The sequence below is a fragment of the Phoxinus phoxinus genome (assembly GCF_949152265.1).
Source record: "Phoxinus phoxinus genome assembly, chromosome: 25".
In the NCBI taxonomy this organism is placed as follows: Eukaryota; Metazoa; Chordata; class Actinopteri; order Cypriniformes; family Leuciscidae; genus Phoxinus; species Phoxinus phoxinus.
In genome coordinates this window covers 5,434,621-5,459,338 of record NC_136900.1, presented here as the reverse complement: position 1 = coordinate 5,459,338, position 24,718 = coordinate 5,434,621, and the positions used below count along the sequence as shown (strand labels likewise).

The window sequence follows — 24,718 nt, the reverse complement described above, 5'->3', positions numbered from 1 at the left end:
AGTGTAGGACAGGTGATTCAGTGGGGCTATAAGGGGCAATGGAGCAAACGTCTGTGCTGCTCGCCTTTTCTAACCAATGAAACACCTTCAAACCATATACAGCCAATCAGAGACAGACAATCCAGCCATTTGAAATTACAACAACAGGCTGGACATCATTTCCAGGTTCTTCATGGGTTGATTCCTTGAAAGGCTCTGTGGTGGGAGTTTGGTCTGGAGTATGATCCTTGTTGCTGTCTTGGGGACAATCGGTTGATGCTCTGGTGAAAACACAAAAGTATAGATTAAGAGTATGTATACACAACTGATGACAGTTTGTCATTTTTTTGTCAATCACTCTCTGTTTTCTGCAGTATACTAGCTTTCATTAGTAAGTAAGTAAATTTGATTTGTATAGCACATTTACAACATAATATATATTATAGATAGATAGATATTGACAATGACAGTGACAATCACATAGTCAGTGGCTGCCAAATGCAAGTCGGTAGAGGTGTGTGATGATTTCAAACCAGTTACAGATGTTATGGTTTTTAGCTCATTGTGTGTTATTAAACCTACAATGAATTGTGCAAAAACTTTTTGGTTTATAATTTTAAAGTCCATGGAAGTGGGGTTGAACAGGTTAAGAAACTTTGATATATTCACCTGGGAGGGATGGCTTTCGCATAGCCTTGTCTGCTCGATCTTATATTTCTGTCGTCTGTTGAAAACCTCCGGTCTCATTTCTTCTTTTCCTCTTCTCTGGAGATGGAACGTAGTTGAAAATAGATGGAACAAAGTCCGGACTCAAGGGATTATCACTCTTTCTCCCTACAAAATAAATAGAAATTCAGTATCGAACTGGGTTTTGTTTACTAACTTGTTACGTTAGCACTTAGCTTACAAAACATGACATTGTTAGCCCCACGAATTGCTATCATTCAAGCTAGTATTAAACTGATCAGAAACCACAATTATAGCCTATTAAATAATGAAGATAGTTATGTTAGTAAAACGAAATTACGAATATAATCATATTTTATGAAAAAGCATTTCATATTCAAAGCTGGAATCTTCACAAAGATCTTCAACCAGTCCCCTGTCCACAGTCCCACCCTGCCTGAAATCATCAACTATAGTCCCCCTGCCCAAGAAACCGTACTCGGTTACTAACGTAACCTCGGTTCTCTCTAGGAGAGGGAACGAGTACTGCGTCGAATCGACGCTGCGGGAAAGATATTTCTTTGTCGAGATTGAAGCCCAAAAATTAATCCTTAATTTTGTAATATGTAAAACGCTTTTCTGTAGCATACAACCCTAGGCGGAGCAATACAGCTCGCCCATTGGCTGCTCCGCCAGAAAAGCACAGCCTATGCGAGGCCAGTGACGCTGACCAATGAGGGCGCTTCGCGCCCTTCTGCGTCATCTCCCGCCGAAACAGGCGTGGCCTAGGTCTATAAATACCAAGCATAGCTGCTTCCACTCCGATTTTTGTCACAGAAGCGACACATCGTGGGCATGCACGGCATGAGACGCAGTACTCGTTCCCTCTCCTAGAGAGAACCGAGGTTACGTTAGTAACCGAGTACGTTCTCTTACGTAGAGTTCTCTCCTACTGCGTCGAATCGACGCTGCGGGAACCCCTGTAAGACGCCGTGCGTGCTCTTGGACCGACCCAGACACCCGAGGGCGCGCGCACGCGCCCCGGCATGCCAGAGCCTACACCAAGAGTATACAGGGAGAGCGGCTAGGATAGCATCATCCCTTTATAATAGGGCCCCTAGGGGCATAATAACATATATATGTAAATAATAGATATATATGGGGGGGGGGGTAAATAGCATGCTCATGGGACACATTGTCGGTGAGTGATGCTTAAACATTAGTGACCTGGGCCGCAGTGCGGGGCAGGAACACTATACCTGGTCTTAGACCGAGAGCAGTTTAGCCTGCAACGCGGGAACCTCTAGGTTATAGAACCTTATAAATGTAGACGGGGAGGCCCAGCCTGCCGCCATACAAATATCATGCAAAGAGATTCCGCTATACCAAGCCCACGACGAGGCCATGCCTCTCGTAGAATGTGCTCTGATGCCCAGGGGGCATTCCAAACCTCTAGATGCGTAGGCTAGCGCAATGGCATCCACTACCCATCGAGATAGGCTCTGTTTCGTCGCAGCACGCCCTTTAGAGCGCCCACTGAACGAAACGAAGAGCTGCTCCGTCTGTCGAAAAACAGCGGAGCGGGACACGTAAGCTCTTAATGCCCTGACCGGGCAAAGAAAGCTATTTCCGTCCTCAGAGGCCGGCAGAGCCGACAGGGAGATGACCTGAGCCCTGAACGGTGTGTTGAGGGACTTAGGTACATACCCGTGCTTCGGTTTCAACACGACTATAGAGTCGTTGGGCCCGAACTCCATACAAGAGGCTCTTACTGAGAGCGCTTGCAGATCCCCCACACGCTTCACTGAAGCGAGAGCCAAAAGAAACATGGTCTTGAGAGACAGATGTTTCATGTCAACTGAGTGAATAGGCTCGAAAGGGGCCCCTTTCATAGCGTTCAACACTGTAGAAAGGTCCCAAACGGGGACTGAGGGAGGCCTTGGAGGATTTAACCTTCTGGCTCCTCTAAGGAAACGTACCACCAGGTCGTTTCTGCCCAGTGCATGGCCAAGCGTCGGATTGACGAACGCTGATATGGCTGCCACATAGACTTTGAGCGTGGATGGGGTCCTACCCTTATCCAACAGCTCCTGCAGGAAGGAGAGAACCTCCGTTTCACCGCACTGAAGAGGTGATAGACCTTGGTCTGAACACCAGTCAGAGAACACCGACCATTTGGAAGCGTAGAGCCGTCTAGTAGACGGGGCCCTAGCCTGCTCGATCGTGTCTAACACTCCTCTTGGGAGTTTAGCGGGTACCCGTTTATGGCCCACACATGAAGGGACCATAGCTCTGGGTGAGGATGCAAAATCGAGCCCCTGGCCTGCGAGAGGAGATCCCTCCTCACCGGGATCGGCCACGGAGCAGTACTCTTGAGCTGCATCAAGACTGGGAACCAGGGTTGATTCGTCCAGTATGGTGCTACAAGAAGCACTGAGCATCCGCTTTTCCTGATTCGCTCGAGCACTTGGGGCAGGAGCGAGACAGGGGGAAAAGCATAGAGCGGACGGCGGGGCCAGACTCTGGCGAGCGCGTTCGTGCTCTTTGAAAAGAATTCCGGGCAGTGAGCGTTTTCCTGGTTTGCAAACAGGTCTATCTCCGCTCTGCCGAACGTTTTCCACAGCAGACGCACTGTCTGTGTGTGTAGGGACCATTCTCCTGTCGGAACATTGTTCCGTGAGAGTCTGTCTGGTCCTACATTCAGGCGACCAGGCACATGGATCGCTCTCAGCGAGCGCAGGTTGTGCTGGGCCCATACCAGTATGCGTTCCGTCAGCCTGTAAAGGTTTCGGGATCTCACGCCACCCTGGCGGTTTATATAGGCTACTACCGACGTGTTGTCCGAACGGACTAGGACGTGGTGTCCTTTTATCCGAGGACAGAAGCGCCTCAGCGCTAAGTCCACTGCCATCATTTCTAGGCAGTTTATGTGCGGTAGTTCGACTCGTTTTGCCCATTGGCCAAAAAACGGTCTGCCTTCGAGCAGTGCTCCCCAGCCTGAGGTGGACGCGTCCGTGGACACCACCTTCAGGCTCGAAGAAGTCCCCAGGCTTACACCTGACCGGTACCAGTCTGACGCTCTCCATGGTGTCAGGGCTGAAACGCATTCCTGATTGACCTTGAGGCGATAACGACCGTGGACCCATGCTCGGCGCGGTACACGCGCTTTTAGCCAGAACTGCAGTGGGCGCATGCGCAGCAGGCCCAACTGTAGAGCTGTCGATGCTGCGGCCATGAGGCCTAGCATTTTCTGAAATCTCTTGAGCGGCACTATGTGGCCGCTGCGGAAGGATTTCGCCATCCGCAGGGAATTTCGCCTGCGTTGTGATGACAGTCGAGCTGTCATAGACAGCGAGTTCAGCTCCAGTCCTAAAAAGGAGATCCTTTGACTGGGAAACAGTGAACTTTTCTCCCAATTGACTCTCAGACCCAAGCACTCGAGGTGATCGAGAATTAGGGTCTTGTGGCGGATGAGTTCTGAAGGTGATTGAGCTAGAATCAGCCAATCGTCCAAATAATTCAGAATTCGAATGCCGCGGAGTCTCAGGGGTGCCAGCGCCGCGTCCATGCACACTGTAAATGTACGAGGTGCTAGAGACAGGCCGAATGGCAGGACTGTGTACTGATATGCCTGGCCCTCGAAGGCGAATCTCAAAAATCGCCTGTGACGTGACGCAATTTGTATGTGAAAATACGCGTCTTTCAGATCTATTGCCATAAACCAGTCTCCTCGGCGAACCTGCGCGAGGATGGCTCTGGTCGTGAGCATTCTGAACTTTCGCTTTGTCAGCGCTTTGTTCAGATGCCTGAGATCTAAAATGGGTCTGAGACCCCCGTCTTTTTTCGGTACCAGAAAATATCTGCTGTACAGACCCCCTTCGCTCTGAGCTTGAGATAAAGGCTCTATGGCCCCTTTGCTCAATAGCTTCGCTATTTCGGCTCGAAGTAGATGTGCTACTTCTGTTTTTACCGTTGTTTCGACTTTCTCCGTGAAACGGGGAGGGCGTCGATGAAACTGTAGCGAATAGCCTCTTTTTATAGTCTCTAGCACCCATTCTGAGACCCCGGGAAGTCTTTCCCATGCATCTGCACGTGTGACTAGGGGTTGAATGTAATCTGGGCCCTGGTCGCGAAATGGCGGCGACACGAGAGCAACCGTGTGCTGTGACATGGACGCCGTGGCGTGTGAGGCGGGGGGCATGTTTAACACAGTATGCATCCCGCGCGCGCTCGGCTCTCTGTGTCGAGAGAGAGCGCGCGGGACGAGTCCCGTAGGGCTCGATATGTTTGTGAATAAACGTGGGCGCTTGGTGGCGGGCACATTTATAACACCGGGGACATTGTGTTTGTGTACTGACTGACCGTTCGTTAGTTTCGTTTTTACAGAAACCGCGGAACGTGCAGTGTGTAGTGGTTGTGGGCACTGGATAGTGGGCACGCTCACTACATGCAAAGCACAATCGGCATGAGCCGATTTTATGTGTGCAAACCCTGTGTTGAACGGGGCTGTGCTTGTGTGAATGAATGGGCACTGGGTGGGCATTGCAGTTACACACATTACACCATCGGCCTTGGCCGGAACACCAGAAATTAAACTCTTTTTTAGATTTATCTGGGTCGCCGTGAAAACGGCGTTTGTGTGCAGGCAAACGGGCTTTACGGCCGGTTTGTTGGCTGCTAAATACACTGGTACAAACACGGAACTTAGGGCTGTACAAGCGAAAATCTTTGGTGGAAGTCCGGCCGCAGCGGGACCCGAACACCGTCTTTTTCCTAGCAGGGCTAGGATGGCGCCGAGGCCTCGGGCTTGAGTGAAATCTTGGGCCGAGGACCACGCGGTGGCGGGCGGCGTCCGGCGGAGCGAGACCGTGGTCTCTCTCGGGCCTGTTGCTGCTGGGCCGGTGCGGGGCGCTGCTGAGTTCGGGCAGGCGGCTGTTTAGGGCGGCCTGTTACGGAACTGGAGCGCTTTGGCAGAAAATGTCTCATGGCCTGCGAAGTTTTCTGTACCTCGGCGAATCGGTCCGCGAAGTCCTTCACGGAGGATCCGAAGAGGCCCGTCGTTGAAATGGGAGCGTCGAGGAACGCAGAGCGCTCCGACTCCGCCATTTCAGAGAGAGTCAGCCACAAATGTCTCTCGGAAACAGTAGCTGAGGCCATAATCCTGCCGATGGCGTGTGCGGCGGACTTTGTAGCGCGAAGAGCTAGGTCTGTGGCGCTACGTAAGTCCGGAACACTGATCGCGCCCGGGCCTTCCTCGTCTAGCTTGCAGAGGAGGTTAGCCTGGTGGATTTGGAGCACCGCCATGGTGTGCAGCGCCGATGCAGCTTGTCCGGCGGCGGAATACACGCGGCCGTTCAGAGCTGACGATGTGCGGCAAGCTTTCGATGGTAGGACTCCCTTAGCCCGCCGTCCAGCAGAGGGTGGGCAAAGGTGAGTCGCTACGGCCTCCTCGACCGGAGGGAGAGCGTGGTAGCCTCTGTCTCGAGCACCGTCCACTACGGAGAATGCTGGCGAGGCAGAAGTACGCACTCTGGCTGAAAAAGGCGCCTTCCACGATTTCGCTACCTCTTCGTGAAGCTCAGGAAGAAATGGTGCGTGTCTGGAGGGGGGCGCAGCGCGGTCTCCAGCGAGGAAGCGGCCATCCAGCCGGTTGAGTGCAGGTTGTTCGGGCGTCGACCACTCGAGGCCGAGGCTCGACACGGCCTGTGTGAGCAGACGCATCAGCTCTGTCTCGATGCTGATCTTCCCTCCTCGACGTTCCGGAACGGCGGGGGAGGGGAGATCCACAGAGCTCGCCCATCCCTCGCTCTCCGAAGCGAGAAGCGAACAGCAGTCGTCATCCCCCTCAGATACAGCTTGCTGGTCGTCCTCCATAACGGACAAAGCGGCGTGCTGCGGCTGTTGTCCGTCGGTGAGCGACTCGAGCGAAACGTTGAGAGGAGCTAGCGGCGGCGGCGGCGGCGAGCTCCTCGTGGAGGGAGGTTCCGGGACCCGCTGAGCGCGGCGCTTCTTACGGCGCGGCGCTACAGGGGGCGGTTGAGCAGCTTCAGCGAAAGATGCCAGGCGAGTCCGCAGAGTCGCGATTGGCATCATGTCGCAGTGATGGCAGCCGCCATCACCGAGAGCGATAGCTGCATGTTCCTCGCCCAAGCAGGAAACACGTAGTTCGTGGTGGTCCCCGTCGATGAGCGCGGCTCGGCAGGAGCCGCAGGAAACGCGAGACATCTTTAAAAAGACACTCGTGCTCTTTTGTGAGGAAAAAATGTGTGACGCAGTAGGCGAACACACACACAAAACACACACAAAGACTGAAAGGATATTCCACGCCGGAGAAGCGCAGCAGGGAACGGCGGCTGAAGGCGGCGATGACCAGCGGCTTCAGGTAAGGGCTCGTCCTGCTGAGGTGCTGTGTCAGACGGCTGTGGTGGCTCGAATCCGGTCCAACGATGCGTGTAGCTTCGTGAAGTAAAGAAAATCGGAGTGGAAGCAGCTATGCTTGGTATTTATAGACCTAGGCCACGCCTGTTTCGGCGGGAGATGACGCAGAAGGGCGCGAAGCGCCCTCATTGGTCAGCGTCACTGGCCTCGCATAGGCTGTGCTTTTCTGGCGGAGCAGCCAATGGGCGAGCTGTATTGCTCCGCCTAGGGTTGTATGCTACAGAAAAGCGTTTTACATATTACAAAATTAAGGATTAATTTTTGGGCTTCAATCTCGACAAAGAAATATCTTTCCCGCAGCGTCGATTCGACGCAGTAGGAGAGAACTCTACGTAAGAGAACTCATATCTCTAGCCTCATATCATATCGCTACCGTCCAGTGGCACTCACCCCAGTGGTGATGAAGTGCTTTGAGAAACTGGTCCGTAGTCACATCACAGCAGTCCTGCCCTGCAGCCTTGACCCCCACCAATTTGCTTACAGAGCGAACCGTTCCACAGAGGACCCCATAGCCATAGCACTCCATACTGCACTTTCACATCTGGAGCAGCAGGGGAGCTATATGAGCGGATGCTCTTTATGGACTATAGCTCTGCATTTAACACCATTCTCCCTCACAAGCTAGTGGTCAAACTGGAGACCTGGGGCCTGGGACCTTCCACACACCACCTGCATGTGGATCAATAGCTTCCTCTCTGACCGCAGACAGAGGGTTAGAGTGGGCCACTACACATCAACGGCCCTCCCCAGGGCTGTGTGCTCAGTCCCTTGCTCTACTCCCTCTACGTCACACACGACTGGCTATCAACATGGTGCAGGGCCCACAACCTGCTCCTCAACACCTCAAAGACCAAAGAACTCATCATAGACTACAGGAGAAAGAAAACAGTGATCCCACCATTAATCATCAGCGGGGACTGTGTGGAGAGGGTGGCAGACTTCCGCTTCCTGGGAGTCCACATTGAGGAGAGCCTATCCTGGAGCGTGAACTCCTTTGAGCTACTGAAAAAGACCCAGAAAAGACTATACTTCCTGAGAATACTCAGAAGGAATAACATCACACAAAGACTGCTGGTGTCCTTTTACCGTGCCTCCATTGAGAGCATAGTACTAACATACTGCATGTGCGCTCCAGAGAGTCATCAACACCGGCCAAAAGGTCGTCGGCTGCCCTCTCCCCACACTGGAAGAACTACACAGTTCCCGTTGTCTCAAAAAAGCACAGAACACCATAAAGGACGTATACCATCCCGGTCACTCACTGTTTGAACTGCTGCCTTCAGGCAGACTGTACAGATCAATTAACACAAGGACAAATAGACTCAAACCGTTTTTTATCCTACAGCAATAACCACCCTCAATGCTGCAAAAAATAAAAATAAAATAAATAATGTGCAATGTGTGAAATAGATCAATGCAATGACTGACATATGCATGTCTCTAGATGTATGTTCACACTGTTTTTTTGTGTGCAATGACTGTGTTCATAATGTTTTGAGTGTGTATGACTGTAATTATGTATGCTGTTATAAGTTCATATTAGAATTAGCACTTCAATTATATTTTTATAGATGTTGTACTAACTGGAGAGCATTTTACATTTCGTTGTACCTGTGACAATGACAATACAGACTTATTCTTCTTGAAAAAGCATTTAATAGTGGTTTAATCAAATCACATGTGCTTTAATATGAACATGTATTCATTTAGCAGACACTTTTATCCAAAGACACTTGAGGAGACACAGATTAGGAATACAATCTTAAGGAGGCAATGACATAAGAAATGCCTGCAAGTAGCACTGCAAAGTTTCAAACAATGTCCAGAAAAGTACAAGCTATATAACAAGGAGGAAATAATTGAGAAAAAGAGGTTGTTTTTAAGTAATTTGCTATGCCTTGCTGTAAATGAACAAGTCGTTCATGAGCCTTTACACAATCCTCATTCATTTTATTTACGTGATATGTGCATCAGCATGGAAACGTGTTTAACAAGTTAAAACATGAACACTTGTGTGATCAGGCGTATATGTAATATTGTGAGTTGTGTTATTATTATTATATCGACAGATCATCTGCTGGCCGGACATGAGAGACTCGAGTCTCCGGATGATCGTGTGCTTCAAGCTGCCCAAAATAACATCTGTATGAAAGCCTCCTGACGCCCCTCACTGATGCCGATTTCATTAAAGTATCTTCAGACTGTTTGCTGCACATAAAGAAGACGCGTTCAGACATTTATCAACATTTCCACTTAAACTATTTATAAAATGTACACGCGGCTGTTCCCCGTGGCTGATGCTCGCCTTGGATTTGATCTGATGAAGGCAAAATAAACATTTCCTCTTCGCGTATATTAGTCTCAAATGAAAGCTCAGAACCTCTGCTTGGTGTTCACTTTGTTTTGACTGTGCTAAACTATTTTACCGTTCCAGTTTTGCCTCAAATGTAAGAGAAGAAAACACACGCATAAGGGGTTCGTGGACGCGCACAGACGCCGAGCGGACAGGCTGAGTCTATAAGGTTCTCATGTGTTATTTAAGAGCGCAGCGCAGCGCGAGCGCCAGTCATTGCTGAAACCAGAGCCAGCGTTTGAAAGACTACAGATCCGATCAAAGAGAAATGGCAGAAACCGCACCCGCACCCGCTGCTGCCGCCCCGGCCAAAGCGCCCAAGAAGAAGTCCGCTGCCAAAGCCAAGAAAGCAGGACCGGGGGTCGGCGAGCTCATCGTTAAAGCTGTGTCCGCATCCAAGGAGAGGAGCGGAGTGTCCCTCGCCGCGCTGAAGAAAGCGCTCGTTGCCGGCGGCTACGACGTGGAGAAGAACAACTCCCGCGTCAAAATCGCCATCAAGAGCCTGGTGACCAAAGGCGCCCTGGTGCAGGTCAAAGGGACCGGCGCCTCAGGTTCATTCAAGCTCAACAAGCAGCAAGCCGAGACCAAGAAGAAAGCGGCTCCTAAAGCAAAGAAGCCCGCGGTCAAGAAACCCGCTGCTGCCAAGAAGCCCAAGAGCGCTGCGGCAAAGAAGCCCGCCGCCAAGAAATCGCCCAAGAAGCCCGCCGCCAAGAAATCGCCCAAGAAGGCCAAGAAACCCGCCGCCACGGCCGCTAAGAAGGTGACGAAGAGTCCCAAGAAGGCACAGAAACCAGCAGCCGTTAAGAAAGCCGCCAAGAGTCCCAAAAAGGCAAAGACGGCTAAACCTAAGGTGGCAAAACCTAAAGCCGCCAAGCCTAAAAAGGCAGCGCCCAAAAAGAAGTAAAGTTCACTGTTTGTTCCTCAACGGCTCTTTTAAGAGCCACCCACTTATTCTGAATAAGAGCAGCACTCTTTTATATTAATGATTTCTGTTAATTTCGAAAGTAGATAATAGAGATGTGAATTAAAACCTTTTAGACTCATTCATTCTGAATAAACCAGAATAGCCAGTAAAAAAAAAAAAAAAACTTGAGTAAACCATTATTTATACATAAAAAAGCCATAAAAACGGGTTCAGACAGTGATCAGAAATGGCATGTTGTACAACACGGTGCTTTGACAGAATATACACAGCACTATGCTGGGGAATTGTGATAATACAATACAAACAATCCAACAATGGTCAGTGATAAAGCTCCAATATTGCAATAGGAACATAATACTGTCCAGTATCAGGTGGTCAATGTGCACAGCATATATTGTGTGTGAAAAGGTGCAGCGCTTTTGGTAGGAACAATGTACAATATCCATGTTTGTACTTATTTAAACAACAAACATTTCAATGGTTTAATCTCTTGTCTTATTTAGTCACAATCACAAATGGGGGGTTGGACTTTGGATAGAAGTTCAGTGATTGGTTTAAATCTTTACAGACTTTGAACCAATCAGCGACTGGCACTCTCCTTTAAAGCCTGTACGTGTAGACTAGTGTATCACAATCTATTGTTATCGCTTCACTGTGAAGTTAGTCGTAACTAATTTAGAAGATGAGCGGAAGAGGCAAAACCGGTGGTAAAGCCAGAGCGAAGGCCAAGACTCGCTCCTCCAGGGCGGGACTGCAGTTCCCCGTCGGCCGTGTTCACAGGCTTCTCCGCAAAGGAAACTACGGCGAGCGCGTCGGAGCCGGAGCTCCAGTTTATTTGGCGGCAGTGCTCGAGTATCTGACCGCTGAGATCCTGGAGCTGGCTGGAAACGCCGCTCGGGACAACAAGAAGACCCGCATCATCCCCCGTCACCTGCAGCTGGCGGTGCGCAACGACGAGGAGCTCAACAAACTACTTGGCCGAGTGACCATCGCTCAAGGCGGCGTGCTGCCAAACATCCAGGCCGTGCTGCTCCCCAAGAAGACCGAGAAACCCTCCAAATCTAAATAAATGTATTCAAATCTGTTTTATTTAGACCAAAAGGCTCTTTTAAGAGCCACCCATTTCATCTGATAAAGAGTTGATTTACTTTTTAATATTTATAAACCCCATAACTGCGTTTTGATTGTTTTCATTATACATAGATTTAAAACTTTCACATTGTCTGCTGTAGCGGACAAACACAGCTGTACTACTACAGTTATACTTTTTTAAATTGTCCATTGTTTATAAGAAGTTATGCTTTCCTTTGGGTGCCACTATACAACTGGCCAACAGATGAAAACTAGATCTTGGCTAATGTAATAGTGTTAATATGCACTGTCCTGGTAAATACTAGTGATGGGCAATCCGGCTCTTTTTCGTGAGCCAGCTCATTTGACTCAGCTCACTGAAATGAGCCGGCTCTTTTGACTCACAAACGGCTCTTTAAAAAATAAACGTTTTAACTCCCTGAAAGTCCACCGCGCAACAGTGCAACGTGAATATTCACATTTTTTATTGTCCATAACAACCCGAAAAATTGCCTGCTTGCCTTGCACATCTAATTAATGTGCAAAGTTTTCCGACAATTTAAAAAAAAAAAAAAAAAAAAAAAAATTGTCACGCCATCCGCCCGATCAGCGGTTTATCCGCATATAGTGTGTGTGTGTGCGTGCGTGCGTGCTCGGCCCTCCCTCATGCAGTATAATTGGTTGACAATTATTATAATTGTGTTTCTTTGAATTAGTCAATTTTTTTAAATAAAATTAAAATAATTAATTATTTCTTTATTACATAATGATTTAATTTCTATAGGCTATATATTTTTAAATAGAGTCGGCTCTTCAGATATGCGAGCCAGCTCCCGTCGTTCACCTAAAAGAGCCGGCTCTTAGATCCGGCTCATTCGCGAACGACCCATCACTAGTAAATACAAATAAAGGCGTTTGGTTGAGGGGGTGAAATGACCCATCAAACCAGTAAAATATGATTACTCCGCATCATCGACGATCTCTGGTAACGTTACACTCGTAGGTGTGCGTGTTCGTTATAAGCACATGATGGTCTCCTGTTTGTCACCAAACTCATCTCCCTAGATATTACAATATAGTCGGTCTATCAAGCTCTGATAATGTTTTGAATATTTTAATAAATTATCCAAAATAAAAAGCAATATACATCTCGGGTTCATGGTAAAAGAAATTGGTCAAATTGGGTGTTTTGCCCTTTGGTAGCAGGGCTGATCTACGAAACGATCCCCTATTTTACGGGACTGTTGGAAACCCAAGTGTGTCTCGCTCCAGATCTGCACAACCACTGGGAATTAAGGCGAGTATTTCAGAACAAATTAATACAACATTGTGATATAAAGACCAGGGAGGTGTCATTATACACTGTTTGATGTATAAAAGTATTCAACAGAACAAAGTAGCTCGAGCGGGAAACCTTTCACTTGTTTGAAAAAGAGGAAACGCGCAGTCATTGGCTGGCACTCATGCGCAGACGTCACGTATTAGCCAATCACAAGGCCTGCATCCTCGTGAGACTATGAGCTCGTGGCGGTACAATGCTTTAAAAGCGGGTGTGTAACACACATGCAGCATTTCCAGCACAAGCAGGACAGAGAAGAACTCCGCAGCAATGGCAAGAACCAAGCAGACCGCTCGTAAATCCACCGGTGGTAAAGCCCCGAGGAAGCAGCTCGCTACTAAAGCCGCCCGTAAGAGCGCTCCGGCCACCGGCGGCGTCAAGAAGCCTCACCGTTACCGGCCCGGGACCGTGGCTCTGCGGGAGATCCGCCGCTATCAGAAGTCCACCGAGCTGCTGATCCGCAAACTGCCCTTCCAGCGGCTGGTGAGAGAAATCGCCCAGGACTTCAAGACGGACCTGCGCTTCCAGAGCTCCGCTGTCATGGCCCTGCAGGAGTCCAGCGAGGCTTATTTGGTCGGTCTGTTCGAGGACACCAACCTGTGCGCCATCCACGCCAAGAGGGTCACCATCATGCCCAAAGATATCCAGCTGGCCCGCCGCATCCGCGGAGAGCGCGCTTAAACCCGCGTCTGCGTCAACCCACAAACGGCTCTTTTAAGAGCCACCAAAACTGCACTGAACGAGATCATTTCCAGTTAAAACTCAATATGAGTAGAAAGTTGCGTTCATACATCACATTAACACTGGGACACCTTTCTCTAACTCATCAGTTATCATCACTATCAGAATTAAATATAAACCTAACCCTGATTATAAAATACCAGACATGAGGGAATAAGTATTTGTACATAATAAAAGCATATGTATCTTACTGCTTGCATAATGTTTTTTTTTTTTTTTTTCTCAGATCTTGTCATTTCATGATTACACAATGGCCTTTAGGGCAAATTATATATTAAATACCTTTTATTGAAATAGACAAAACTATAATGCACAATTTGATTGACATGTAAACTGCGCTCTAAGATGCCAATGTTGTTGTGGATGGTTTCAACAGAGCTAGAAATGTAACTTCTTATTTCGGGTAAAGCTGCTTTTCATCTTCAAACAGTCTTCCCAAACAGTGGTAGTTTTTTCCAACTCTTTTCTCCCAGCTACTCCATAATAGTGGCATGGTCTGTTTTTAAACTTTTATCGCAAATCGAATGCCAAAGAAGAGATTATTATACAGGTGCAAGTTCAGCTAAAGGTAGAGACATACAGTATAAACTACTGAGGCCTGAAATCACTTATATTCTGCAAATATATCCGAATTTGTCTATTTAAAAAATAGATACTATACAGTATTTCTCTTCTAGACTAGCACATTTTTATTACCACTCAGTATCTCAATACGATGATATTATCATTTTCATCAAATTAAATAAATCTTATAAAACATGAAAGAAGTCGGACAGGCCTCGTTAAATTAAGGTTTGGGTTAAATCACAATGTTTTGTGCTGGAACTATATTGAGGGGAGGGGCGTTTTGCGCTTTGTGACGCGATGTTGGTTTCCATCAGGTCCTGTAAGTAAATATAAAAGGCGTCCTTGCAACGTTGACTGTACATTTGCTCTGATCGTGTGATTCGTGTCTGTGAAACATGTCTGGAAGAGGCAAAGGCGGTAAAGGACTCGGCAAAGGAGGCGCTAAGCGTCACCGCAAAGTTTTGCGCGATAACATCCAGGGAATCACCAAACCCGCAATTCGTCGTCTGGCTCGCCGCGGCGGCGTCAAGCGCATCTCCGGTCTGATCTACGAGGAGACCCGCGGAGTGTTGAAGGTGTTTCTGGAGAACGTGATCCGCGATGCCGTCACCTACACCGAGCACGCCAAGAGAAAGACCGTCACCGCCATGGATGTTGTGTACGCGCTGAAGAGACAGGGACGCACCCTGTACGGCTTCGGGGGATAAACGCCTGAGACCAGGAGAAACTGAACCAACCCAACGGCTCTTTTAAGAGCCACACACACTGTCACACAAAGAGTTTTGCCACGTTAATGTCAGTGACTCATGGTTTTCTTAAAAGTAAACGATACAATTCTGAATAAATCACAGAATAATAATTTTGCAAAGATTTTCTTTTCTCCACTGAATATAAGGTTCTTTAAAATATTTTAACCGTATATATTGCATTAATGTCACAAAAACAAAAATTCTATTCACATTTCTTCAAGAAGCACTTTTCATATGGATTAATCTATCCTATTGGGATTTAAAGTGTTTCATGGAAACAAAAAAGTTAAAATGGTTAAAATAAAAGTGACGTCACACAGCGGAAAGGGGGCTTTGAGAGACTTTCTGGTATAACAAAAAAAAACATTTTTAAAGAGATCTTATCGCTGCTATTATTAATTCCCCTCAAAAATGTTTTTTTTCAGACTACACGATCATGCATAATGTTTGTCTTTTTCTTCCAAATGTAATAAACCCAAAATAAATAGCGGGAAATGAACAAAGGAAACTGTCCTGTGGGCTGTCACTCAAACATTTGTGGGAGGGGCTATCATTTAACCGCTCGTGATTGGCACTTGTTCCTCTCGTGATTCTTTGAGTTATCCAATAAAATACGAGTTTATGGGTTCGGCCTATGGAAACAGGCAATCAGCAAAGTCTCGAATCTCTTTGAAAATTAGCATAAGGAGCGAATAAATTGCTCTGTATCGCGCTGGCGTTTACATCGATTCGTCAGTTGTCTGATCTCGCATCATCATGCCTGAACCAGCAAAGTCCGCGCCTAAGAAGGGATCCAAGAAGGCCGTCACCAAGACCGCCGGCAAGGGAGGAAAGAAGCGCAGAAAGTCCAGGAAGGAGAGCTACGCCATCTATGTCTACAAGGTGTTGAAACAGGTTCATCCTGACACCGGCATCTCCTCCAAGGCGATGGGCATCATGAACTCCTTCGTCAACGACATCTTCGAGCGCATCGCCGGTGAGTCGTCTCGTCTCGCTCACTACAACAAGCGCTCCACCATCACCTCTAGAGAGATCCAGACCGCCGTGCGTCTGCTGCTGCCCGGAGAGCTGGCCAAACACGCCGTGTCCGAGGGCACAAAGGCCGTCACCAAATACACCAGCTCGAAGTAAAGCGGCATCTGAAGATTTCAGCCACCACAAAGGCTCTTTTAAGAGCCACCCACTCCCTCCATTGAAGAGCTTCTGGTGTTTGTTCTAGTTTAAATAGTGAAAATCTGATATTTTATCGAAGTGGCGTGGATTATTTTTTGTTTGTTTGTTAGGTTTTAATTGGAATGTTTCAACAGCTAAGAGGTGCTTAGTAAGCTCTATTTCATCTCACTTTCTCCTTCACTCACCTGAATAACGAGTCAGCGACCTGAAGTTTCTCTTATGAGCCCATTTTTTGATAAACGCTTTTTGTTATAGTGGTTGAAACATCCTGATGATACCACTCAATGATAGAAGTGGTCTAAACATAACTAAATGTTCATACATGCAGCTAAAATAAAATGCATGCCTGCCTTTCCAACATGTTAAAAAAGCACTTCAGATGGTTAAGAATCTGTTGCAAATACCACTTTCTAAACTAAATAATGGTAAGTGCAGAAAAAACTTTGTCAATTGGTGAATTTTTTAAACCGTAATTTGGTCCGTGTTTCATCCAAAGCTGTTTTTTTGTTAATAAATTAAGCGAAAGTGACAAGTTGAAGAAAGCTTTATATTTTCATTCTTGTTTGGTTCGGTCAATGAGGTAATAGTTATTGAATTGGGAGAATGAATGCATTTACTCTTAAATTCTTTGTTTTATTTAAAAAAAAAAAAAAAAAACATCCAGGTAAACATGTACTGTTCTGCAATTAAACACTCTAAAACTTAATAAAATCAAGGTCATTATGTAATAACTTGCTACATCATGAGAAATCTACATGTTAATGGGAATCAAGTTTACTATAGGCTTCTACAAAGCATGTCATACAAAGTTCATTGTTGTGTAGACGGGCATTTGGCAGTAGTATATTCCTGCACAACCGGAGGCTGCAGTTTTAGGACCCCAGTTTTAGGACCGCAGTTTTAGGACCCTAGTTTTTTGTGACAGCGCCACCTACCGAACTGGATGAAATAGCGGCGGCTGCAGTTTCAGGACCGCAGTTCTAGGATCCAGGTGGTTTAGTTTGTACATCAAGATCCACCTTGATCCTAAGTCTCATTAGAAAAAATATGTATATTTTAACAAATAAGATTATGGAATAGAATAGCTCCTGCAGCAGGTGGATTAGAGCAAGTAGCATCAAGCTACACGACACAATTTAAAAGATTAATATTAAACTTTTACTTAAAGCTCACTTTAAACCACCATCGAGTAAGATAGGATATTTGTACCATATTCCAGTCGCGGTTTAAAATGGTTTTAAGTCATAAAAAGATGTTGAAATATGGTACAATAAAGCAATTTATATGCAGCTAATGGCTACACCTTGCTTGGCAATACTGTAAACATTCTTAATTCATATGAAAATACCCAAAATTGCACGAAAATCACACACAAACCACATATACTCGAAATCGTGCATTTATTAGCTTCTTGTTTCAGGTGAAGAGATGTGTCTTAGCTTTGTTATCACAGATAACAGGACCGCGTCATGCAGAAGGGCAGGATTATTGTCACGTTGAACCACGTGAGATGATTGACAGCTGTACAGCGAATGAGACTTGCGTACATTACTGACGCAAATCAGGAAGAGGAGACCCAGATCTCTCTGTGTTCGCTGTTTGAGTTTTATCATAAACACTATCGAGTCTTAAATCTTTTTAATGATGCTCAGTTTGTCCAGATAAAATAAGTAAGAGTGTGATGTTTTAACGAGTAATGAATGTTGAACAACAATCTGTTGTGATCAACAATGTGATCTTTTATCTTTGCCGCGAAAGGGGTTAAATTTGTGTTTTTGGTAATCCAGTTCTGTAGGTGGCGCTGTCACATTAAACTAGGGTCCTAAAACTGCGGTCCTAAAACTGGGGTCCTGAAACTGCAGCCACTCCCGTTGTGCAGGAATACCCTTCTCGCTTTTGGGCCTAGTTAAAGGTGAAGGTGCACTTGGTAACTTTTTCAACTTAATAAATCCGTTTAGAAATCATTTGGATGGTTAAATAATCTGTTCTGGTGAGAATGGTTACTTCCCCCGCTCCCCCCAGCGTTCCCAGGTGGAAAACCAGCCTTGCAACAGCGAGAAACTGCTTTATGATACTGTGTATGATGTATTACCCACCTCGGTAGACATAGCTCCACACGATAAAGTTGGTGCGTCTGGGACTCATTTGTTCACCACACCGGCTCCGACCATAACAAAAGCACATGAGCAGCGGTAGAAAGGGGGAGGATGGCGCCGGCGCGCCGCAAGTGACTTTACGACAGTGATGTGAAAAATATACGCACCGCAGCTGTAGGGGGAGCTCGTTGAGAAAATCAGCAAAACGGTGGCTAGAGTTACCGAGTGCCGCTTTATGTCGATTCCTGATTCATTTTAATAGTTTGTGCTAATAAAACATTATTTTTAGTGAAATTCGCTTCCCAAAAGGGTGTTTTTAAAATAAAGTCTAATAATAAAACTCAATTTTTGGATTTATCATTGTCATTTTCTTAAAGATTAATGCCACCTGACCGGTCAGATGATGATGACTGAAGGACAATAAGAAGAACTCTTTAATTTTGCACAGCTGTCACTGTACTTGTCACTGGATCAGCTATCATGATGCTTTTTTAACTGTACTGACATTTAGCAGACGCTTTTATCCAAAGCGACTTACTTAACCCTCTGGTTGTGTTAATATAAGTGGACTAAAACTTACTGTGTGTGGTAATGTTAGATGGATGTTTGATGCACGTCAGAATAGGATGAAATTAATATCTGTGGAAAAGAGGCCTAAAAGCAGTCAGAAGACATAACAAAACCTGTGCTGAATGAAAGAAAACAAGTTGACAAATATTTGGTAATAATATAGCATATTGAGAGGTTTACAAGCATTTGTATGTGGGCAGGTCATTTTTGACCCAGAACACTACAATTGTGACTTTGTGCCATTTTGTAAAAAATAAAACTGTTTCCAGACAAACACTAGTGTAATAAATTGGACAGAATATTTTATAATAGTATACATTTTGCCAAAATAATACTTTTAAATGATGGCAAAAAGACTGAATCCAATATTTAGAGATAGCATGAGCTGTGTCCCAATTCAGGGGCTGTATCCTTCGAAGGCCAGTTGCGTCATCGGTGCGTGGCGATTCTAAAGCGACTCCAAATGCGGGGAAACGAAGGATACATCAGAAGGATCCTTAGCTATTTTAACCCACAGAATGTGATTTATTTTTTTCAGAGGTTTAAGTCAGGTACTTTATTTGATGACTACTTAAATATCCCTTTAAATAAAACACCACCAACCCCACCCCTGCACATTTTACATCCAGAATACCTATTGCACGACTATGCACAAATTAGCAAATCACTAAAAAATGTTGGTGTCGTGAACCCTTGCGCATGCATAGGAAAAGTATAACCAGTGGGGAAAAAGGCGCTTTAAACCTTATTTTGGGGCAAAGTCATCAAACTTTTTCAGCGATTTTTATCATATTTTACCGCTGTTTCTATACATGCAGTTTTTATGTCCAGGTGACCAGTGAAAGTGCAGTTCTGACTCTCTGCCCATTCATTTGAGCCTGGTCTTGTTAGTCCGAAATAGCTGCCCGGAGGCGTTGCCAAGATGGCGGCCGAGTGGCACGACTTGCCTAAAAGGACTTTGGCACGACACAGGACTCATGGTAGCGTTCACCTTTTCTTCTCTGGACAATCGATTTTCCAGATGTTCCAAACAGTCGAAGGATGCTTCATCAAGATACAATAACTAAAACATTTTGTTAATTATTTTTCAAATGTATTATCAATTCACTTACGTGATGTAAAAAGGTGTGGTGGACCTCCATCGCTTTCAGGAAGATGGCCCTAAACCTGGCCTTCATCATCCCAAAAGCACGCTCTATAATGGAGCGTACCCTGGAATAATGGAAATTAAAGCGCTTGGCTCCCACACCTCGTACTGGCCTCTTGTAGGGAGTGATGAGGGGTAGGGGGTGTCGGATACATGGGTACCCTCCGTCTGCTAGGATGAAGTGCCCTGGAGGAGGGTACACTGACCTCCTGGTCACAAATAGCCTGCAGGATTATGAATGGGAACAGTTTCCTGTTCCTGTAGATCTGACCATCAAGGCCGCTTGGTGGCTTGATGCGGACATGGTCGCCGTCGATTTACAGCTTTCAAGAAAACTCTGTCTTGCCAGCCCTGCAAACTGCCTCCAGGTCGTCTGGGGTGTTGGGGAACCGAATGACCTGGTGGCGAATGGCCACCACCTCCTCAATGCGGTGGACAGCGGAACGAGGCATGTCAAACAGTCCGGAGACGGCCCTGTGTGATGTACCACATGCCAGCCAGAAAAGAAATACCAGGGTCTCAACAGGTCCAGCAGAACCCTCAGTGCCTCCCTGCTCAGCCAAAAATCAGGCTACTAAAAACTACTAGTCATATTTTAAACCTTATGTACAAGTGTTATCTTGCATACTGTAATGTACTTAAGGTATCAAGAGTAAAAAGTAAAGGTATGTATTCTACAGAAAACCCTCCTTGTCTGGGTTTTTATATATTATGTTTTTGCATTATTATTAAGTCAAGTCAAGTCAAGTCATCTTCATTTGACAAAAAAATGAAGCAGCTTTACAGCGATAAACGGATAATTTAAGGTAACACAGATTGTTTTGGCTTTATAGCGGTTCTTGAATAAAGATATTTTCCAGCTAAAGTTAGCTTTGATTGATTCACTTCCATCGCAACGATTAGTTATTAAATTAGAGACCGCTAAGACGACACCGTTCTCTCTACACAGACTTTTGAACGCGAACCTGTGAGAAACGCTGATGGAGCTCACGTGCGCATTAAGAATTAATTCTATAGTTATGCGCATTTGAATATATGTGTGCAGGTTTGTAATTCCCTACAAACCACTTGTCTGGTCTTAAAACATTTTAGACAGAATTTCACTTCGGGGTAGATCCGCGAAACCAAAATTTCCCCACAACGCTTTATCTGTAGAGTGGTAAAGGGATCCTCCATAGGGAGAGGCTAGTTGGCACTTCAGCACTGCGTTGGCATCGGGTCCAGGCGCAGGTCCTTCGTCAGATCTGGATACGGCCTGAATCCGGCAGGCTGCGGGAAAACCTCGGGATAAACAAAGACACTAAAATTAGCGTAGATGTCATTCTTCTTATGATGTAACGAGCACATCAGGATATATGGGAAGTGTTCCCAGTTCCGGCTGACCTAATCTATGCAGCCTAAATTGAATTATAGAAGTCTATAATGTATTACGTGTATGCTAGGGCAAAGAGATGTGTTTTTAGTCTAGGTTTGAACTGACAGAGTGTGTCTGCTTCCCGGACAATTTTAGGAAGATTGTTCCAAAGTTTTGGTGCTAAATAGGAAAAGGATCTACCGCCAGCAGTCGATTTTGATATTCTAAGTATTACCAACTGGCCGGAATTTGAGATCGCAATAGACGTGAAGGACTACAATGCCTTAAGTGCGTTGTAAGAAATCAGCAATATTTAAACATTTAGGCTATACAATGTTTAAAAGGGAGCCAATGCAGTGTTGACAGAACCGGGCTAATATGGTCATACTTCCTGGTTCTGGTAAGAACTCGAGCTGCTGCGTTTTGAACTAGCTGTAGTTTGTTTATTAAGCGTGGAGGGCAACCACCCAGTAGAGCATTACAATAATCGTCTCGGTTACTGACGTAACCTCGGTTCCCTGAGATGAGGGAACGGTCACAGCCCGCCCGCCAAAATGGGCATGGCTTCATTTTATAAAAAGCCGCGCCGCCCATAGATGCCTTGATTTCATCTCCTTCAGCAAAGTATCCTCTTCGCTGAATCTGGAAGAAGCCTCGCGCCGTCGAATCAAGCACTCAGTGGGACTGCCGGACTGCCGGACTGAAGAAGCTGGCTTAGGAGACTCTCCCCACGCCGCCTTCAGACGCCGTTCCAGCTGCGCTATCCGGCGCACTATATCCTTTCAAGCTTTCTAAAAGAGCAAATTGTGGGCGTTATTTCAAATGCCCCGCGAAACCTGCGGCTCGTGCCGAGCCCCCCTCACGGCTAGGGGCCGTCACATCCCTTGCGTTTCCTGCCTGGGGAAGGACCACGCCGACATCGCGCTCTCCAAAGGCGACTGCCCGGAGTGCGGCGAAATGGCCTTATCAACCCTGCGGGCTCGATTAGCCGTCTTCAATTCAATTCAATTCAATTCAATTCAATCAACTTTATTGATCCCACACGAGGCAATTGGTTAAGAGCAGCGTGTCAACAACAATAAATAATACAAATCACACACATTATCCACACAAGTAACAAGTTCATCGCACACATACATAACGTACAGCAGTACAAGTTCATCATTATGTGCATTTTTTCCTTTCTCCAGGAACTTTATGCGGAATTTAAGAGTTTAATCGCATAAGGAATAAAAGATTTAGAATGACGATTGGTCTTACATGCCGGGAGCGCGTAGCGACGCCCAGAAGGCAACAGAGAGAATTCACCTGCCAGAGCATGGTCCGGGGCGGCCAGGATGCTCATTGCCTTCCGCAGTATTTGCTGGTTACAGAAGACATTTAGGTCTCTCTGTTTCACACCGATAATTTTAGAACAAATCTTTACAATATTATTCAGGCTATTCCTGTCTTTGATGCTCAAATTATGAAACCAGCAGATTGAAGAAAAATTTAAAAGACTCTCAATAAAAGACTGATAAAATCTGCACAGGATGACCGGTGAGACGGAGAAAGTATTTAGTCTGCGAAGAAGGTGAATTCTCTGTTGCCCTTTCTTTACAATGGTAGCACTGTTAAGATCAAATCTAAGATGCTCATCAAAAACAGTGCCCAAGTATTTATATGAGGAGACAATTTCAACCTTAGCATTGTGTATAGTGCTGTTAAAAACTGTATCTCGATTTCGCCCGAAGTCAATAATTATTTCTTTAGTTTTGGATACATTTAGTTCTAAACAATGGTTATCGCACCATGAGATGAATTCATTTAGAGCATTTCCATGATCAGATGATGGCCTCTGTAATAGTGACAGCAACACAGTGTCGTCGGAAAATTTAACCAGGTAGCTGTTCTCCTGGGTACTTCTACAATCATTTGTGTACATAATAAAAAAAAGGGGTGAAAGGACACACCCTTGAGGAAGTCCTGTGGAGAGCAGTAAGGGATCTGATAATTTGCCGTTTACTGATACCCTCTGTTCTCTGTCAGTTAAGAAATTTAAAATCCATGAAACAAGTTGATGAGGCAGGTTAAAATCACTTAACATCTTATTAATTAAAATACATGGTTGTACGGTATTAAAAGCTGATGAAAAATCTGCAAACAGAAGCCTTGCGTGTGATTTTGGTTTATCTAAGTGCTTGTATATGCTGTTCAAAATAAACAACTTTGCGTCCTCCACTCCCCTCCCTGCTTGATAAGCGAATTGCAGGGGATCTAATCTCTCTTCTACATATGTTTGCATACAATTTTTAATGATTTTTTCAAATATCTTCATAATTAACGAAGTTAGAGCAACAGGCCTAAAATCGTTAAGTGTCCCTGGTTTGCTAATCTTTTTAGGAATTGGAATCACTATGGAGGATTTCCAAAGAGTGGGAACCACACTACAATTCAGTGACATCAGAAATATGTGCTGGAATACGCTGCTCAGCTGATCAGCACAATAGCGCAGTGTCCGCCCGCAAAGCAAATCGGGACCAGGTGCCTTCCTTATATTTACTCTCTTCAGATGGTCCCTAACGCATTCTTGACTGATTGTGACCTCATTTTGAGACAATATTGTTTCTCCTATACAAGTAATGTTTCTCGAAGGGTCATTTTTTTCAAAGCGAGAATAGAAAGTATTAAAAACGTTCGGGAGATTAGCTTCATTTGTCCCCATAATTGTTATAGGTTTCCTACTGTCTCCATTTCCCTGGGTGACTGAGGACATTTCTTTAATTCCCCTCCAAGCTGCCCGAAGATCTCCACTACTATACTTGTGCTCTATCTTATCTTTATACGCCCTTTTTGCTTTTCTTATCCCGTTCCTTACTTCTCTATTAATTTATTTCTTTTCCTGGCTACTCCCTGTATAAAAAATACGTTTCTTTTTATTTAGAACGCTCTTTAATTCTTTAGTAACCCATGGTTTGTTGTTAGGGAATATTGTTATATTTTTACATGGGATATTACTATCGACACAGAAAGATATATAAGATGTCACAGTTTGTGTTAGTACATTTAAATCATTGCAGGAGCTGTAAAACACGTCCCAGTCTGTACATTCAAAACATGCCTGTAAGCTGGCAATGCTATTATCTGTCCAGCATTTCACTGTTTTCACAGTCTTCTCCTGTCGCTTGCAGATGGGACTATAAGTAGGTATCAGGAGAACACTGTTATGGTACGATGCACCAAAAGCAGGTTTGGGCATGGATTTAAAAGCGCCGGGTACTGAGCCTAGGCACAAGTCAAGAGTGGTGTTGTTTTTAGTTGTTGCGCAGGTGATATACTGCTCGTAAGTTTTTAATGTCTTGTGAATCTGGCAATGGTTAAAATCTCCCATAATAAACTTTGGAGCATCGGGTGATATAGCATCGAGTCTGTTAGTCACTTCTGAGATTACGTGAGCAGCTGAGGAGGCGTTTGCACGCGGGTGTATATACACCAGGGTGAAGAATAGCTGTGGAAACTCCCTTGGAAGATAGAAGGGGCGAAGAGAGATAGATAGTAGCTCGAGGTCAGG

General features: G+C 45.6%; 5 protein-coding genes across 5 annotated transcripts; all 5 read left to right on the top strand.

Moving 5' to 3' along the window:
• Positions 1-9,672: 9,672 nt before the first annotated feature.
• On the top strand, positions 9,673-10,440 carry LOC306993344 (histone H1-like). Its single transcript, XM_079603049.1, has one exon. The coding sequence runs from the start codon at positions 9,705-9,707 to the stop codon at positions 10,338-10,340; it is 636 nt and encodes a 211-aa protein (XP_079459175.1). The 5' UTR covers positions 9,673-9,704; the 3' UTR covers positions 10,341-10,440.
• A 558-nt stretch (positions 10,441-10,998) lies between these two features.
• Positions 10,999-12,352, top strand: LOC306993754 (histone H2A-like). The gene is made up of 2 exons (XM_079603753.1): positions 10,999-11,757; positions 12,329-12,352. The coding sequence occupies exon 1, from the start codon at positions 11,044-11,046 to the stop codon at positions 11,428-11,430; it is 387 nt and encodes a 128-aa protein (XP_079459879.1). The 5' UTR covers positions 10,999-11,043; the 3' UTR covers positions 11,431-11,757; positions 12,329-12,352.
• Positions 12,353-12,976: 624 nt separating this feature from the next.
• On the top strand, positions 12,977-13,598 carry LOC306993744 (histone H3.2-like). The gene has a single exon (XM_079603742.1). The coding sequence runs from the start codon at positions 13,042-13,044 to the stop codon at positions 13,450-13,452; it is 411 nt and encodes a 136-aa protein (XP_079459868.1). The 5' UTR covers positions 12,977-13,041; the 3' UTR covers positions 13,453-13,598.
• Positions 13,599-14,454: 856 nt separating this feature from the next.
• LOC306993699 (histone H4) lies at positions 14,455-15,132 on the top strand. The gene has a single exon (XM_079603703.1). It carries the CDS (start codon positions 14,475-14,477, stop codon positions 14,784-14,786), a length of 312 nt encoding a protein of 103 aa, XP_079459829.1. The 5' UTR covers positions 14,455-14,474; the 3' UTR covers positions 14,787-15,132.
• Positions 15,133-15,555: 423 nt separating this feature from the next.
• On the top strand, positions 15,556-17,964 carry LOC306993348 (histone H2B). The gene is made up of 2 exons (XM_079603053.1): positions 15,556-16,839; positions 17,908-17,964. Exon 1 carries the CDS (start codon positions 15,585-15,587, stop codon positions 15,957-15,959), a length of 375 nt encoding a protein of 124 aa, XP_079459179.1. The 5' UTR covers positions 15,556-15,584; the 3' UTR covers positions 15,960-16,839; positions 17,908-17,964.
• The last annotated feature ends 6,754 nt before the right edge of the window (positions 17,965-24,718 follow it).

Excerpts from the sequence above, each read along its gene's own strand:
- LOC306993744 (XM_079603742.1), top strand. The coding sequence starts at position 13,042 with ATGGCAAGAACCAAGCAGACCGCTCGTAAATCCACCGGTGGTAAAGCC.
- LOC306993699 (XM_079603703.1), top strand. The coding sequence starts at position 14,475 with ATGTCTGGAAGAGGCAAAGGCGGTAAAGGACTCGGCAAAGGAGGCGCT.
- LOC306993754 (XM_079603753.1), top strand. The coding sequence starts at position 11,044 with ATGAGCGGAAGAGGCAAAACCGGTGGTAAAGCCAGAGCGAAGGCCAAG.
- LOC306993348 (XM_079603053.1), top strand. The coding sequence starts at position 15,585 with ATGCCTGAACCAGCAAAGTCCGCGCCTAAGAAGGGATCCAAGAAGGCC.
- LOC306993344 (XM_079603049.1), top strand. The coding sequence starts at position 9,705 with ATGGCAGAAACCGCACCCGCACCCGCTGCTGCCGCCCCGGCCAAAGCG.